At 37.6% G+C, this 17125-nt stretch overlaps 1 protein-coding gene across 1 annotated transcript; it reads left to right on the top strand.

The window, feature by feature from the left end:
• Positions 1 to 4016: 4016 nt before the first annotated feature.
• LOC105447402 lies at positions 4017 to 16899 on the top strand. Its single transcript, XM_030996674.1, has 5 exons — positions 4017 to 4162; positions 7499 to 7830; positions 8235 to 8507; positions 9942 to 11835; positions 16804 to 16899. Exons 1-5 carry the CDS (start codon positions 4049 to 4051, stop codon positions 16897 to 16899), a joined length of 2709 nt encoding a protein of 902 aa, XP_030852534.1. The 5' UTR covers positions 4017 to 4048.
• The last annotated feature ends 226 nt before the right edge of the window (positions 16900 to 17125 follow it).

Genomic DNA, 17125 nt, shown 5'->3' with positions numbered 1-17125 from the left:
TAAACAGTTTTCAATTATTTCCAGAACACCCCGCAATTCACTGAAAGTGTATTAAATGCTACCGTTAATACACAACTAACAAGCAGAGGTGTACATTTTCACATGCGCAAAACTTTGGCTACATTATTCTATAGTACCTTTTTTTTAAAGGAAACAAATCATTATTTTCACTTTCCTATCTCTCTGAATATATTTTAGATTGGTATTAAGTCAAGTGAATATACGTTCAATTTAAATCTCGACTCTTTCAAAGATGGGGCTTGGTTTCATTTCCAACACCTGATAACTCATAAAAGCCTATTTCAAAAAGATGACCACATCTTTAAAAATTATCCCTTTTTAATGTTTTCAGATAAAACCGTAAATTTTCACCCTTTCCTCTTGTTCACTTCCTTCAATAATTGTCAATTCAATGTTTGCCTAGAAAAGGAACAGAAATTGGAAATTCCCTTTATTCCACTATGTCCTATTTCCTGCTCATAATTTCCTACAGATGTTCCACTTGAATGTCAAAGTTCATTCAAATCCATTATATGCAAATTAGCGGCGAAGGGTGAGTCCAATTATTTGGCATGTTTGGGGTTAGGGGGCTTACTTGGTATACAAAATATAAAGAAAGCTGAAAAACCGAGTAGGGAGATGCGTCTTCTCACGTTATTCTTCATAATTATCCAATGTATCTTAATTGACAAACCATAAAACATGCAATAACCTGGGAAATCATTCAAATTCCGAAGCACTTGTAATTTCGCCATGAATTTAGAAAATTATATTATCAGCTTTCATTTCTGACCGACTTAACATTATGATGGATTTGATGTGCACCTGTCAGAGTAAAATGGGAAATTTGTTCTTATTTTATTTGTTTTCCTATTTTCAAGGTCATCTAGACATTAGAGGGCGTTAGTGATAGAAAATATTTCGCTTGTCTGAATATATGCAAATTAGGGTGTGGTGCCGAGAATGCTTAAAGGTGTGTACGTGTGGACTTAAATCAGTGCAGTTGACTAGAAGACGAGGTTGTAGCTGGACGTGTGAGAGATCTTGAACATGTACCCTTATGTGTGTTGTGGAAGTTGCTACCAGAGCCTTGATTTTGTATTCGGCGCAAGCAGTCCTTTTCCTCAGGCGACACCGGTACGAGAGGTATCCTCCATGTAGCCCAGAACCTCGATTTTCCTGCCATTGGCACAATTTTGTCAACATAACTGTAAGTAGCTTTCTATACATAACCTATGTATGATAATGAGATTCAGATAATTTACATGTTTACAGTTTACAAGAAGCACCACGTTGTATCAAAAGTAATTATTCACGAACACGTGACGAACGAGCCGTTCATGAACTATCGTTCTCCTGAGCGTCGTTCGATAGGGATACTTATATACGTTTATTGATATAAATGCTTTAACGCTTCGTGCATACATTTTGAAATTATATGTAAAAGAACATTTTATTTTGTGTTAATGAATTAACGCAGTACAACCTAGTAGTAATGATGAGAAACAAGTTATTATTAAAATTATTGTGCTAGAAATTACTTAATTTCTCTAACGAATTTTTATTGACATAACGAAATTCTTATAAATTATAAATCATGAAATGGTTGGTTAAGTTTGTGGGTCGTCATCCTTCCGACACAAGTCTCCAGGGATCTATTCCTCGTAGAAACCATGTCGGTTTTGGATCTTCTGATATAGCAATTAAATCTTATTTTTGCCCGGGTCAGTTAGATTGGTGACCCTAGTTAATAATGAAAAGAAAGTGTAGTGGAAGGAAACCATGTTGGTTTTGTTATAACCGGATAAAGAAAGTCTGGTGAAGTAACCTTTATTATTTCATCGTTTGCTTTATTCGAAAATGAGTATTAGAAATAAGTGTTGAAACCGTAGAAATTAAATATCATGTATTTTGAAGGATATATTGATAATTTCATTTATAGCCGTAAGAGCGGACAAGAACGTTCTTCACTACTAACTAGTAGCAAGCATCGAATCGTCGAATTAGCATCCAAGCATCGAATCGTCGAATTAGCATCCGAGAATCGCCGAGTCAGTATATCCGGGATCTTGACGCACGTGACCGATTGCCGTAACAAGCGATTACGGGACATCAACCTTCACAAGTCTTCAAGCATCGAATCGTCGTAGGAACCATGTCGGTATTTGATCTTTTGATATAGCAAATACTAAGCAGAAGGCTTTCGCCTTATTTCGGACAATTGTCTTAATTTCGGACACTTTAAAAACTGGGAAGTTAACTTGTACGAATTACACTCGTGGGTATTGGAATAATTAAATGACTGTACGTATTTGTAATATTTGTGTAACAGCAGATTTATATGAATTGGGAAATTAACTTCAGACGGGATTACACTTTTGGGTATTGGAGTAATTAAATGACCGTACGTATATGTAATATTTCTGTAACAGCAGATGTCTATGAATTTAGATGTTGGTGTAGTTGTCAAATAAAAGTCTGTAAAACTCATTTATGAGAGTCGTTGTGGCTATTTTGTATATCTTGACAATAATTGGCGACCTTGCCAGGACTGGCGAAAAAAATTTAAAATTGTTAGGATTACAATAGGATGTGATATTATAGCTGGGATTTTTAATATTTGAACGACTATAGAATATTTCTGGAACTTGCATTTAATATTTATAGTGTGCATATGTTTATGTATAATATTTTCTTTGTATGTTACCTACTGTATAACAGGTTAGAGTTAATCAACTGGAGGTACATGCAGGATACCTGGTGACTGGTGCACGTTCGCCTTCCACATCGTCGCTCTCCACGCGCTGCTAAATTGTTTCTGGCTCTGGTGGTAAGTTCTCATGTGAATGACTGTGAGTGTTTGACATGGATGTTGAAAAGTTAGTAACGATTGGGGAATCTTTGGGACTCACAGGTTTAGAATTAAGGGATTTCTTAAAGGTAGAACAGGACAGAGAGAGGGATAAGAGAGCAGAAGAGCGTGAGCGATTGAAGGAGGAAAAAGAATTGGCAGAAATTAGGTTGAAAATAGAAAGTGTAAAGCTTGAGCAACGCGGTAACCAGGATAGTAATAACAGTACTCATAGGCCCGAATTCACAAAGCAAGGTTTGAGCTCAGACCAAGGTTTACGTACGTCATATGACGCGTTTTAGACCTTGGTTCAGACCTTGGTCTGAAATGCATTTCACAAAGCCGGTTTGTCCTCAGACCAAGGTTTATGTACGTCATATGACGCGTTTCAGGTTTGAGTTCAGACCTTGGTCTGAAATTACATTTCACAAAGCAAGGTTTGTCCTCAGACCAGGTTTATGTACGTCATCAGACCCGAAATTTACAGACTGCTCAGATAGGAGGTTTGTAATTTCTCAAACCTGGTTCGAGAGCTATCAACCAATCAGGATGCAGCACTGGGTGGAGATAATTTATGCTCGATTGATTTTATCCAAATAATTCACCGCCTAAACAATCTGCGATAGTATCTGGTCAGCCCGATTTTAGTGCAATTGAAATCTCTCAATCTCTCGATCCTTTCCTTAAAATCGTAAGTATAAAACCTGTACATGTAGTCGAATCCATACTCTTCACGTTACTGAGATTTCAATATGTGATATGCTTTATAACTTTCCATTTTCCATGAAATGTTCGGTGTTTACATATCCGACGGCCTCTCAATTCCAGAGTTCAGGGACTGAGTCCGAGGGAGCTCGAGTCCAACGCCCAAGGCGGCGGCGCGGGGGAGCTCGCACCCTCTGACCCTGGGCTGCGCTGGAGTTGGGCCTAGCCGGGCCGCGAATTTTTTTTTCCCAAACAGGTTTACCTATGAGAGTAAAATCCTGCCTCCTGATTGGTTCAGAGGTATACGCATCATGAATATTCATGACTGAGCTGAAAGATACTAGTAGTATTACGCATGCGCGTGACACAAGGCGAAGCTGCTCATGCAGCTCATCGAAAGTTTGAGTTCGTTGCAGCTAGCGCAGCTATAGTACCGTACTGCAATATGCATGGATGCATGCGCAGTGATTGGCTCTAAGTTATAACTTTTACATGAGCTATTGTATTAGTATTATGGCGGAGTCTACAAGTACAACTCTCTGCAATTTTGGTCGCTCTAAAGAAGAGAATACCGATTTCTTCTGCAAGAACCATACAAGTCTTTATGTAAGTACCACAATATTATTGTGAAATTGTAAATCGGCCCATCCCATACCGCCATAGACCTAGGCGAATTTAGTCTATGAATTATGGTGCAGCAGTTTGGTTAAAATTGTTTAGGCCTAGATCTAGATCTAGTCTACTGACTGTTAGAGCTAGATCTAGGCTAGTAATACCGTACTACTGAAGTAGATCTAGGCTACTAGTACCTACCGTATAGGCCTAGATTTTGGTAACTAGCCTAGATCTATACTACAGTACTTGATTGTCTAGGGTTAATTGTTGTGTGTATGTATGAGTATGAGATAGTAATGTTACATGACGAAAACTCGTTGTGAAACCTCCATTTGACTTTCACCACTAGGCACTAGAGCTGAGATTGTGATAAGCCCGAACATGGCCGAAGTAAACACTAGCGCTGTAATCCACCCCCACCGAGACCTTGATGAGGTGATAGTGAGAGAGAGAGAGAGAGAGATAAGCATGATAGAGGGGGAAAGGAAGGGAGAAGGGAGAAAGAGACACATGACATGCAGGGGTTGCTGCCAGAGTTAAAATTGTTGTTACACTTACAGTAGGGTCTAGATCTAGACCCTATATCGCCAATTATGGGTCATTTTGCTTCGTTTGAACTTTCATTTTGGTCTTCATCTAACTTATTAGTGACTTTTGGACATGAAAATATCTTAAAACAAGTAAAATACTTATTTCCTACTTTTCATTTCCTTTCAGGCAGAGCCCCAGTAAGAGTTTGTTTACACTAGACTAGTATTAGTATTACGTAAGATGATGAAGAGTCCAGCTGCAATCCATTAATATTATCTTAATCTCTCACTCAAGAGCCTCAAGGCTCTGTCCAAGTTTTTAACGAAAGAAACGAAATGGGGTAGAGCATGGACCTACTACTATCACAAGTAGTAGTAGTAGGTCCATATGGTAGAGGCACCCCACCAGAAGCTCTCTCAAAGTTTTAAAGCCCAAGTCCACTCCAAAAATAACTTACTTTCAATAGAAGCAGAAAAATCAGACTAATTAACCAATCAAAAAAGTCTGAGCAAAATCGGATAACTAATAAGAAAGTTATGAATATTTAATGGCATTACAAACTTTGAAAATCCCTAGACAAATTGGCAACTCACTCATGAGTCTGTGACGTCATGTCCTCACTATCCACTAATTATTTTCTTTATATTGATGATATAAATTTCCTATTTTCTCCTTAAGAATCTTACTTCTTCACACCAGCATCCAAGTTACATTAAAAGTAATATGTTTTTGTGTGGATGCACTAATATCTAGTAATTTTTTCCAGTTAAATTATGAAAAATGTGAATTTTGATAAACTATTTATATAAAAATCAATAATTATGAATATACAATATTCAGAAAATAGTATAAATTCTTCAAAGTTCATAAAAGATTTTGTGAAATGTTATTCACGCAATATGATACAAATCATATAACCTGGGCAAAGGCATGGGGAGATCAAGTTTTGGGGAATAAAAAGGGAAATAAATGGGATTAAACCACATAGAGTAATTGAAAGATAGTGAGGACATGACGTCACAACCTGATAACCAAATTGGCAACTTGTGTAGTGATTATCATAGTTCCATACTTTTACATACTTTTTCAAAATTTATAACTTTCTTATTATTTATAAGATTTTGCTCAATTTTTTTTGATTGGTTTGTCTAATTTTTCTGCTTCTATTGAAAGTAAGTTATTTTTGGAGTGGACTTTTACTTTAACGAGAGAAACAAAAATGGGGTAGCCCATCAGATTACATTGACTGCTGTGTTAAAGTGTGGGGTATAGTTTTAATATATGACGAACGAGAGCTTTTCGTAATGACACGGTCACCTCAGCTTGTCACTGTTTCGTTAATATTAGGCCTAACTATCAGGATATGTTCATAATCTGCGGTGGAAAAGGGAACAGACAGGGGCGGCCGAGCGACTTCCAAAGTAGGGGGGGGGGGGCACCAAGAAAAAAGGGCATTGAGGAGAATGGAAAATGGACACTTATTGCAAAGGAAAAAGGAACTTGTTGAAGGAAAAGGGGCACGTGTCCAAATAAAAGGGGCACTTATCAGAGTTGAAAAGGGGAAGAGGCACTTTTACAAATTAATAGGGGCATTTGTCAATGTAATGTACAAGAGGCACTATTCCTATGTAAAAAGGGGTACTTCTTACAAAGTTAAAAGGGGCACTTTTCGGGTGCTTGAAAAAATGGGGGGGGGGGGTGGGCACTGTGCCAAAATGTTCCATGCAGCCTGTTTCCCGCTACACCTAACGTTAGGTCAATGCCTCAGAGTCGGAGGCCCATGAAAGTAGAATTGCCATTTGATTTGTCATAAACATTGAAACATATGGGGGGGGGCACAGTATAGGCTCATGTACATAGGTGCTAGCTTTACCAACATCAGGTAAATTGCCACTTGGTCTGCACCCACCAGATTTTCGTCTGGTTTCATCACCCCACATGGTCTAATCCTAGTTCATCTACTAACCATTTGCTTGGTATAATTGCCACTAAGCCCATTTACCATTTTGTCTAATCTCCAGTTAGGGCTTGTTATGCTATAGTTACTATTTGTTTCTCTAGTCTCTTCCCATACATATTAATTTCACATCATTTGCATATTCATTTCATCCATTCATCTCCACCACATGCATACCAACTCATAAAGCTAGAACAGGTGGTATGTTCTCTTCTCATTTACATATTTCCACTTCTTACTTATCAATGGTTCTCTTCTCATTCATTTCACATCATTTGCATATTCATTTCGTCCATTCATCTCCACCACATGCATACCAACTCATAAAGCTAGAACAGGTGGTATGTTCTCTTCTCATTTACATATTTCAACTTCTTACTTATCAATGGTTCTCTTCTCCTTTTTCTTATGAATATTCATTTTTATTCATAAATCCTATTTTGCTATTGGTTGATAACGTATTTTTCATTTGAATATAATCTGCATGAAGCACATGTACAGCCTCATATAATAAAACTCATACAGAGCTGGACTGGACTAACACTGTGTAAGAGGTATTGATTTAGAGTTCTGTTGGCATGATAAGTTAGAGACTTAATAGGAGAGAGGATTTGTGAGTTTGGCAGTGATTTGTATGATTGGTGTTTAATTCAGTGATTGATTGGCAAGAGATTAACTGGTTTTAGACAATGTGAGAATCGATCTGCTAGTAGACCAAGTGGATACAAACCACAATTCATTTTATTCTCGCCAACTTAATCTGTGAAGCACAACTTTAGTCAACCATGACTCTTCATACAAAACAATTAAACATGTCTTACTTCTTTCTTAAATTACAGGAATCCCTTCCACCTGACTATGCCTACCACATTTGCAATTATCAAGAGGTTGCGGATGGCAAATATGAGGCAGAATTCAGGATTGACATTTCCAATGAAGATGATGCTAAACTGTGGCTAGAAAAATACCAACAGCTCACCAAAGTGACATTCCGTGTTGGAGCAACAAAGCTAAAAAATGGATGGGTGAATCTGTTCAAGGTTTTTTACCGTTGCCAACACAAGACTCTTCCTCGGTCTGAAACAGCAAGTCAGAAAATGTCGTCAAAGAACACGAATTGTCCAGCGAAGCTAGCTGTGACTGTTAAAAAGATTCCTGGGAAACTAAGCAGGTAAGTTTCAAAAATATAAGTTGGCAACATGATGAAAACAACAAAATCACTATTTAAAAATACAAATTGGCAACTTTTCGTTAAAAATTTGCTATAATCGTTCATGTTGATCTCATGTTATATCCATATTTAATTTTTTCAAAATATGAAAATAAACAAAATTAACGATTGTTGCCAATTTGAGGAGCAAAAGCAGATTAATCTAATAGACCTTATGAAAGCTGTGTACCTCTTTGGGTTAACACAATATGCCCCAAATGGTGGAGTTGGGCCCTTCCTGTATTCCAGTATTCAATTGTTTGGTTCAGTTTGTATTGAATAAAAATGCCAGGGGTTAAAAGTTATTGGTTACATTCGTTCTTCAAGATTATATTTTATTTTATATCTTTCATTGTCAATTTCAGAGCCAAAAGTAAGGATCTTCACTTGCCAGCCTATCAAACTGTTGTCAAGATCTCTCACACCCATAACCACATGAATGATAGTGCCGATACACTGAAGCACAGAGATGTCAGCAAGGAGACGATTGAGAAATTCAAAGACTTGTTCTCTAAAGGCCATTCACCTGCATCAGCTTTGAACACACACAAACTGGATCTGCAACTACAGTATGACCAAGATTATGTGTATGAAGCTGCTGACCGTGCAAACTGTCCAGACACACAATTCTGTCACAGGTGAGAATTCATATTATAGTCTTGCCCCCCCCCCCAAAAAAAAAGATGTCATTTTTTTATGCCCCCACCCATCGTAAGTGGTTGCAGGAGGGATTGTTTTATCGGGTCGTCCATCCGCCCTCCATCCCATTTTCGTTCTTGCGATAACTAAAGAACCGTTTGACTTTATCAACTTAAAACTTGGTCCAAGTATACATATAGGATTGACGATGATCTAATTAGTTTTTGGGGTGATAAGGTCAAAGATCACAGAGGTCATTATATACCTGAAAATATCTCGTTCTCGCGATAACTAAAGAACCATTTAAGGGATCATCTTCAAACTTGGCTCATGCATGTATGGGAGTGACTGTGCATCTGATAAGATTTGGGGGTCACAAGGTCAAAGGTCACACAGGTCAATATTTGAAAATTTAAGAAGTTAGGCGTGTAATATATTTCTGATCTGGCAATGGCGGAGGCATAAATTTTGACTGCGCGCAGTCAAGAATCCATCTAGTTTTAATGGAAATCCATCAAGATACCCTCGATTTTGGACAACAAAACTATGCAGAGACTCATTATTGAGACTATAGCTGGTTACAAGCAGTTAATAGATATATCCATGCAAAATGTCTGCTGTGCTGTCTCTACTCTGTTTAAGAGTGTGCTAGGAATTGTTCAAACCTGACTCTTACACTGGTGATACATGTCTGACATAGCAACTCCTATGTTGTACTGTAAACAGTTGAATAGCTCTGGCAAAGCTATTACATAGCACCGTTGATTGATAGCTCACTAATGATTGACAGTTGATGTCACTGAAGGCATGAGATCTGGAGGTTTTTTAGGGACGGAGCTGAGCAGGTTGAAAGAATAATTGTTCAAAAATCCATGAAACATGTTTGGATATTTGAATAGCAAATTATGAGTTGTATGCTTGCAACTTGCATTTTGGTTGCAGAGGCTTTTGAAAGTCCAATTGCGAGAACCAGGAAGAACATCCTGAAATGCAGAGAACCTCAAATACATGTAGCATCAATTAATATGTGTTCTCTGTAACATATGCAGACAAGATCTTTTGGCATTGTTGAATAAGTTTGATCTCATCATTCACAGGTCAATGGTCAAATTTTTTAATTTAACATATCAATTGGGGAGTTAAGGAATCAAAATATAACTTTAAAAATTGAATCTATGTAGAAAATTTCATGGCATTGCCCATTTAAGATTCATTAAACATAACTGAAGAAATTTGGAATTAATGTGTATTTTCAAATAAGTCCTCATTGTAATGCATTCTGTTGCCTATCATTGAAAAATTCTCTTGGTCGATCCTCTCAGTCATGCGTATGTCTGAATAACATCTTGTAGTAGGAAGATGTAAATTAGTATTCTAAAACATTTACCATGTTATAGTCACCATTTATCCATTTTTATATTTTTGTATTCCAGGTTGTACCGGAAGATCTTTGACAAGGCATATGGTGCTGCAAGTGGCGAGAAAATGTTGAGTGACCTTGAAGCTGCCATTGCAGGGTACAACAGTGAGGTGGGTGAAGTCTGTGCCAAGATCGATCAGGTCAACAACAAGATTGCCATCGCTCTATGTTCTCCGCTCATGAAACGTTGCAGTCAGAAGCATGAATACAGCAGAGAACTTGTCTTTATCGATGCTACGGGGGGTATGGATCGATATGACTGCAGGGTATTTATGCTCTTGACCCACAGTGCTGCTGGTGGTTTGCCCGTGGGATGCCTGATTGTGACCTCTGAGTCTAGGGACTGCATTACCCTGGCATTGAAACTGTACTTGGACATCATACCAAAAGATGCCTTTTTTGGCCGTGGTACACTTGGCCCTCGTGTTTTTTTGTCTGATGATAGCGAGGCAGAAAGGCAGAGCCTGGCAGCAGTTTTTCCAGACGCTACGTTAATTCTTTGTGTTTTCCACTTGCTGCAGGCGGTGTGGAGATTCCTGTGGGAAGGAAAGAATCAGATCAGGAAGGAGCATAGACCACAGCTGCTTTTTGCTGTCAAAAAGATGACATTCTCAATGTCTGAGAATACTCTTGAGGAAGCATATGAAGAGCTCCAGGGTAGTGACGTTGCTCGCCTCTATCCAAACTTCCTAGCACATGTTGAGAAACTGTATAGTCGCCGTCAAGCATGGGCTGTGTGCTATCGTCAAGACTTACCCACTCGGGGTAACAACACCAACAACTATGCCGAGGCGGCAATGAGAATTCTCAAGGATCAAATCTTTGAGCGAGTGAGAGCGTACAATGTTGTTCAGCTGTTTGACTTTCTTGTGACACGTGTCTCCAGTTACTACGAGCGTAGACTCACTGACTTGGCTAATGGACGTGTTGATGTGACAGTTTCAAGAAAGTACCTCCCTGGTGGGTCATCGATTCCAGCCACCAGCATCACCAAGATTGGTGCCCATTGTTACGAGGTGAAGAGTGAGACGAAGGAGGAAACAAAATACAACGTGGATACAGAAATTGGAGTGTGCACATGCATTACAGGAATGAATGGCGCTCCCTGCAAGCACCAGTATGCCGTTGTGCGACATTTCAACGAGACCTCGCTGAATTTCTTGCCCCTCAGAGACCCTCACTTGCGGGAACACATGCTATTTCTGGCAACTGGTCAGAAAAATGTGAGACCAGGATGGTTCACATCCCTACCAATTGCAGGCTTGCCACTAGAAGAGGATCCTGGGGTACAGGTACCAGACCAGATGGGTAGTCTGAGTGATGATGATAATGTAGTTGAATCCGAGTGCCCTTCTGTTGCTTCAGTTGCAGCTCCGTCCAGCTCCAATGTGGCTGTGGAGTCTTTGAATGTTCAGAGGATGCTGCAGAATAAGTTTGATATGAGGGGCAGTGGTCCATTGCAGTCAAATGTTGATGGAGGTGAACCACCCTGCAATGATAAATTAGCCTCTTTGGAAGCTGCTATCAATGACTGTGCCAGTCAACTAATTGCAAAGCTCAAGCGCGATCCGGAAGAACTCAGTGAGCCTGTTGAATCCTATGTTAAACAGTTCAACTCTTTGAAAACAAATTCTGCCCTTGTTGGTGCCCTGAAGACCTTCGGTAAATACACTGGTGCTTCTCTGGATATGACCTCTTCAAAGAAAAAGAAACAGGCTCGAAGGAAGGGAGTGGCCATCAAAGTTCAGCCAGCTGCTGTTAGTCGGCGTAAGAGTGTTCTTGGGGGCCGCAGATGCCTTCACACTGGCCGAAAGCTAAGAGAATTGAAGAAGCGAAAGACAGTGGACAGTTCCCAGTTGATTCCAAAAAAGAAACCAAGGAAAGCACCCCATTCTCTCAGTCAGTGTGTAACAAACAATGAAGGGATTGGTCAAAATAAATCTTCAAAGTGGTAGTTAGTTACATGTATAGTCAGCTAGACAGTCACCTGACCCACTTGCTGCTCCCTTATCTCTTCGTTTGTTAATCCTTATTATGTACTTGTCTCTTGCTATGCTGTATTGTATTTGTGCTTTTTATATATGAATGGTCGAATAAATAATAATAATAATAATAATAATAATAACAGTTAAAGATGAAGTTGAGTTCTGGTCATGCGATTGCATTGTGAAAGAAACGGTGTGGAACCAACCAAGGTTCTGGAATCATCAAAATGATAAGAAATTTGGCCAAGTCTTGGTAAAGTTATAAACACTTGCACAGAAAGATGTATATGGGACTACACGAACATATGGCGTAAAAAGCCGCCCCCCCCCCCCCCCCCCGATTTTTACGATGTTACATGCATATTTAGAATATGAAGGCATTTGAAGAGCCATGCTTTTCAGGGAACATGTCTTAAATGATGTTCTGCACACTTGCATAATAAGAATGAGTAATGCTCACAAATTATTTTTCACCTCTTCCCAGAACTCAACCTTCTCTTTAATTGAAACCCAGACATCAGTGTGCTTTCAGTGAATAAAGAAGAACAAGAAGAGTTAGACAGTGAAAGTTTGAGCGAAAGCGGGCAATCTGTTCAAGAGTTTAAGTAAATCCTTATTACGGGGATCCTTGAATTGGCAACTTTGCCAGCATCTGTAATGTCATTGTGGACAACTCTCCATTCATTTTTTACACAGAATTTAACATTTTCTTCATTTTCAAGAAAAATATAGATTCTTTTAATTCAATCGGTTTGAGTATGACATGGCTAGATTGATTCTGCAAGCATTTTTGGAAAAATTATGTTGGCTCCTGGCTTAGAATTTAATATAAATCAATTTTAAAAAAATGATGCACAAAATGAATGGAGACTTGTCCACAATAGCATCACAGATGCTGCCAAGCTAGTTAAACCAGGTATCCCAATAATAGGGATTTACTGAACCCTTGACAATTTGATGATAACTCTTGAACAGATTGTCTGATTTTATTCAAACTTTCAAACTTTAATTCTTTCCGTGCTAAGAGACTTTACATTTTTAATTGAACATTACTCCACTTAGAAAGATGGATATATGGTCTGACATACATGTATATGACATACGATATGATATATGACATAGTCTAGAGGATACATATAGTATTTTAAATATTTATAAGTCACTATAATTATGCTACCATTGGATTTGTTTTGTTTTTAGAAAACTGCAGATATTGGGAAAGGATCCATTCTTATTTTAGCATAAAACAATAGCAAATAAATGAGAAATGAAAATTGAAAGGTCAAGAGAGATTAAGCTCATTTCTATTTCAAAATAATTTTCATGCATGACATTGAATTAATGGAATTATTTTGTATCATTTGAAAGGGTAATAAATGTTTGTAGAACTTTTGTGTAAAGCAAGCACTGTACATGATTTGGTAGAATTTGGGAACAAGCAAAACCCCTTGGCACTGTAAGAGTTAAAGGAAAATGAAACCCTGGGGAAATATCTATTTTTAACGAACAGAGAAGATAGAGAGAGGCAATTAAAAAAAAAAGTTCCATCAAAATCGGTTACGAAATGAGAAAGTTATGAAAGTTTGAAAAGTTTTGCGAACCGCACTTTAGTTGTACAATTCTCAATATGTTTTGTACACAAAATTTCATATTTTCTCCATTATCTCTGAAGATGCTGCTTGTCTTTTTGTGAACTCAACATACATGTATGTTATCAAATACATTTTCCCATGATATATATATCTTGAGCTAAGAAGGAGACAAGCTGCACCTTCAGAGATAATTGGGAAAATATGAATTTTGTGTACAAAACATATGGAGCATTGTACTACTAAACCTGCCACTTTGAAGCAACATTGCCAATTTGAGGATCGCCAAAGAAAGTAAATTGAGGCTTTTCAAACTTTCATAACTTTCTCATTTTGTAACCAATTTTGATGGAACTTTTAAAAATTGCTTATCTCTATCCTCTCTTTTCATTAAAGTGGATTTTCCCCAGGGTTTCATTCTCCTTTAATATTTCCCAAATTTGATTTGTGAGCACATAAATACTTCAATCACAGGCATATAAACAATTTCTGTCAAGTAAATTGTACCAAGTTAGATTCGAAGTGAGTTAATCAAGTTATAGGCATAATGCTATGAAAATTGTTAAGAACTTATATGAGACACAAAATAGTCTTGTAGGGTAGAATGAAGGCACATTATAACTTTTGAAGGAAATAAATGGAGGCATGAGTGAATTTGCAAGTAAGATATTATCTCACGCATATAGTCATTTTAATGACTGATGATTTAATTGGCTAATTTAGATTTTAGTTCATTCAAGATAACTTTTGTTCATTTAAGAAAATGGTGACATTTTTCATAGATTTCAGTAAGTGTAATACATACTTGTAATTAGAATGTTCAATGTATTGACAAAGAAAGATTATTAATAGAACAAAATCTTGAAAATAATTTGGGTAAAAGTTCATACTACTTTTTTTATGTGAAAGGTCATGCTAAATTCTTGCACATAGAGTGTTCATGTCTAATTTCGAATCTGAGAATAAATAGTGAGAGTTCAGGTTTTAATTAAAATTGGGATTTATTTTTTATTTTAATGCTTTGAAATTGTGTCAGTAGGTTATGTTATTATGTATTCTGAATTAGTCTCAAAAGCAGTGACACATGCATACAATATATATGGAGTCTCAAATTTAGTTGACAGAGGCAGTGAAATAAATGTGTGTGGGGATTGTATCTTAATAACAGAAAATGTAAAATCATATCTTGTGCATGTCATATCAAGTTTAAATTCATGAAAGTAGGTCAAAGGTTATGAACCTGCTGTTTGTATTTATTGTTGAAAGCTCAAATTAATGCAATGAAATGTATGTCCTTTAAATATTGTTTTGATTCTGATTTAAGTTAGATAATCTTGAGAAAAGAAGTTTGAAGATATAAAGATTGAAAAGGACTTAGTCAGATATTCATGTTTAAATAAGAGATGAATCAGTGTAATGTGCACTTGGTATGCATATTAATAATAAAAGCTTGTCTTTGACATGTGTAGAGCCTGTATATATTACTTTATGTCCTTTGTTTTCTTTGGCCAGGTTCATCTGTCACAAAGGAACCAGAACCACTGATATGTTTGTTTGTTTTGTTTTATTTCCACTTTTTCATATCAATACAAAGAAACATACAAATGAATATAATGAATAACATGTAAGTTTGACAAAATGTGTTTCTAGTTAAAATAAAAGTTTCATACAAAAGGAAAAAGCAGGAGACCACATGTTGTAAGCTTAAATGCTTGAACATGACCATGGCCTCTGCCGAGTTAACAAAATAAAAGAACAACCCATGCAACTGCATTGTATTCAATGTTAAATAGATATGAGTGAAGTGATTAAAAGTGAGCATGGCTGAATTAATTTTGAGTGAAAATAACAAAACAAATTTAGTGAAATATTTCGTGTTGAGAAGTGCATTTGTGCAAGGTGCAAAAATGAGCTTGGTGGAACAAAAAAGAGACTAATACCGTGATATTAATTGTGTGTTGGTTTCAGTTACGGGTGATAATATTAAATGTTTGTCAAGATATCATGCTCAGAGCAACACAGTGGCTTTGAACCACATCCAACCATCTCATGTCGGACCATCCTGATAAGATAATTCATACCCCTTGTGTGTGTCTATTGTGTATTCTTGACAGCTAGTGTGTGCATTTGTTGCTTATGTGTTTGTAAATACATGAGAGTGGGTGGGTGTGTGTTTATAGAGAGAGAGAGAGAGAGAGAGAGCGAGAGAGAGAGCGAGAGAGAGAAAGAGAGAGAGAGAGAGAGAGAGAGAAAGATAGTGTTTGTATGTATAGGCTATGTGTGAAATTGGAATATTAGTGTGTGTACTGTAAGTGAACTCTTTGAGAAAAAAAATCCGCAGTGTAAAACTATATAAACCAAGCACCAGAATAACCAGAAATGTTCACAAACAGACCCCCCCCCCCCCCTTCCCCCAATAAAAATCGCCTCGCACGCACCACAGCTAGCTCACATACATTTGGTACACCTAAATGGCCAGCAAAACTGAAGTCCACGCGCATGCGTAATACATATACTAGGTACTGCAGCTCAGCCACAGTGATGTGAACTCAGCTCGTGAATATTCATGACGCGTATACCTCTGAACCAATCAGGAGGCAGGATTTTACTCTCATAGGTAAACCTGTTTGGGAAAAAAAAATTCGCAGCCGGGCCTACAGTAGGCTATATATAGCTGAGTAGACCTATGTCAGTATGACTGTCATGTTTAATTTCGTCTTGTTGTCAGCAATGCCATGACACATGCCTATTAGAATAGGCCTAGACCTACACTAGTTATTACAAATTCATGATAATGATAATAATACCAGGCTCTAGCCTAGTATAGGCCTGGCAATGATGTCCATCACTTGACTTGTTTCACTGACACTGGTACCTAAATAAATAGAAATTAAAATGGCATCAGCAATGCCAATGTTCCCCAAAATGAATCACACTGACAGGCATGGACCAAAAGCTTCAGTCTCTCTATATCGCCGATTGTTCACTGAGACTACGCCTGGCTCCACTAGACCTCCGATTATAGAATGTCAACAAATGTCAGTTTTTAATATTATTTTTATTAAAGAAATGACCCATATCACTCAGACGGTTATTTCTGTCTATGACTAGATCTAGTATGAGTCGTGACAAGCAAAGCTTAGTTTTATTAAATTTAGATCTGGTTCTGATTGTCTTAATTAACTGGCTTAGTCTCCAGAGCAAGGATCACCCACAAAGTCACAAGCACAAGTAATAACATTTCTTTAATTTAAAAACATTGTTTAAACATTTGTTTAATTTTATCTTCACTCTAATAAAGATGGTAGAAATGCAGCTGATTCAGCATAATGAGCTGGTGTACCTGAAGGAGGAGCTGGAGCAATATATAGCAGCACAACCGGGCAGAGGCCTCTGAGTCTGAGATTGGGAAAACCCGCTGGATGATGAGCCTTTTGTTTTAGATTGAGGTAGGCTACTTTGAATTCAAATTCTGTATTGGGAAAGTTGCTGAAAACATGGCCAAACTACTTGATGAATATTGTTAACATAGCTATACAAAAAAAGGGCTTCTGTTGTAAAATCCAACCCTAGACTAGTGTCGTTATTAAAATGCAGAAATATTTCAATTCATGTTGACCGCC

The sequence above is a fragment of the Strongylocentrotus purpuratus genome, unplaced genomic scaffold (genome assembly GCF_000002235.5).
Source record: "Strongylocentrotus purpuratus isolate Spur 01 unplaced genomic scaffold, Spur_5.0 spur5_scaffold_3, whole genome shotgun sequence".
NCBI classification, from domain to species: Eukaryota; Metazoa; Echinodermata; class Echinoidea; order Camarodonta; family Strongylocentrotidae; genus Strongylocentrotus; species Strongylocentrotus purpuratus.
The sequence above is the reverse complement of the archived record's forward strand: the minus strand, read 5'-3'. Positions and strand labels throughout refer to the sequence as shown.

Bases quoted from the DNA above. Each gene is read 5' to 3' on its own strand.
- LOC105447402 (XM_030996674.1), top strand. From the start codon at position 4,049: ATGAGCTATTGTATTAGTATTATGGCGGAGTCTACAAGTACAACTCTC. The intron at 7,831-8,234 runs GTAAGTTTCAAA...TGTCAATTTCAG, and splicing joins ATTCCTGGGAAACTAAGCAG to AGCCAAAAGTAAGGATCTTC. The intron at 8,508-9,941 runs GTGAGAATTCAT...TTTGTATTCCAG, and splicing joins GACACACAATTCTGTCACAG to GTTGTACCGGAAGATCTTTG.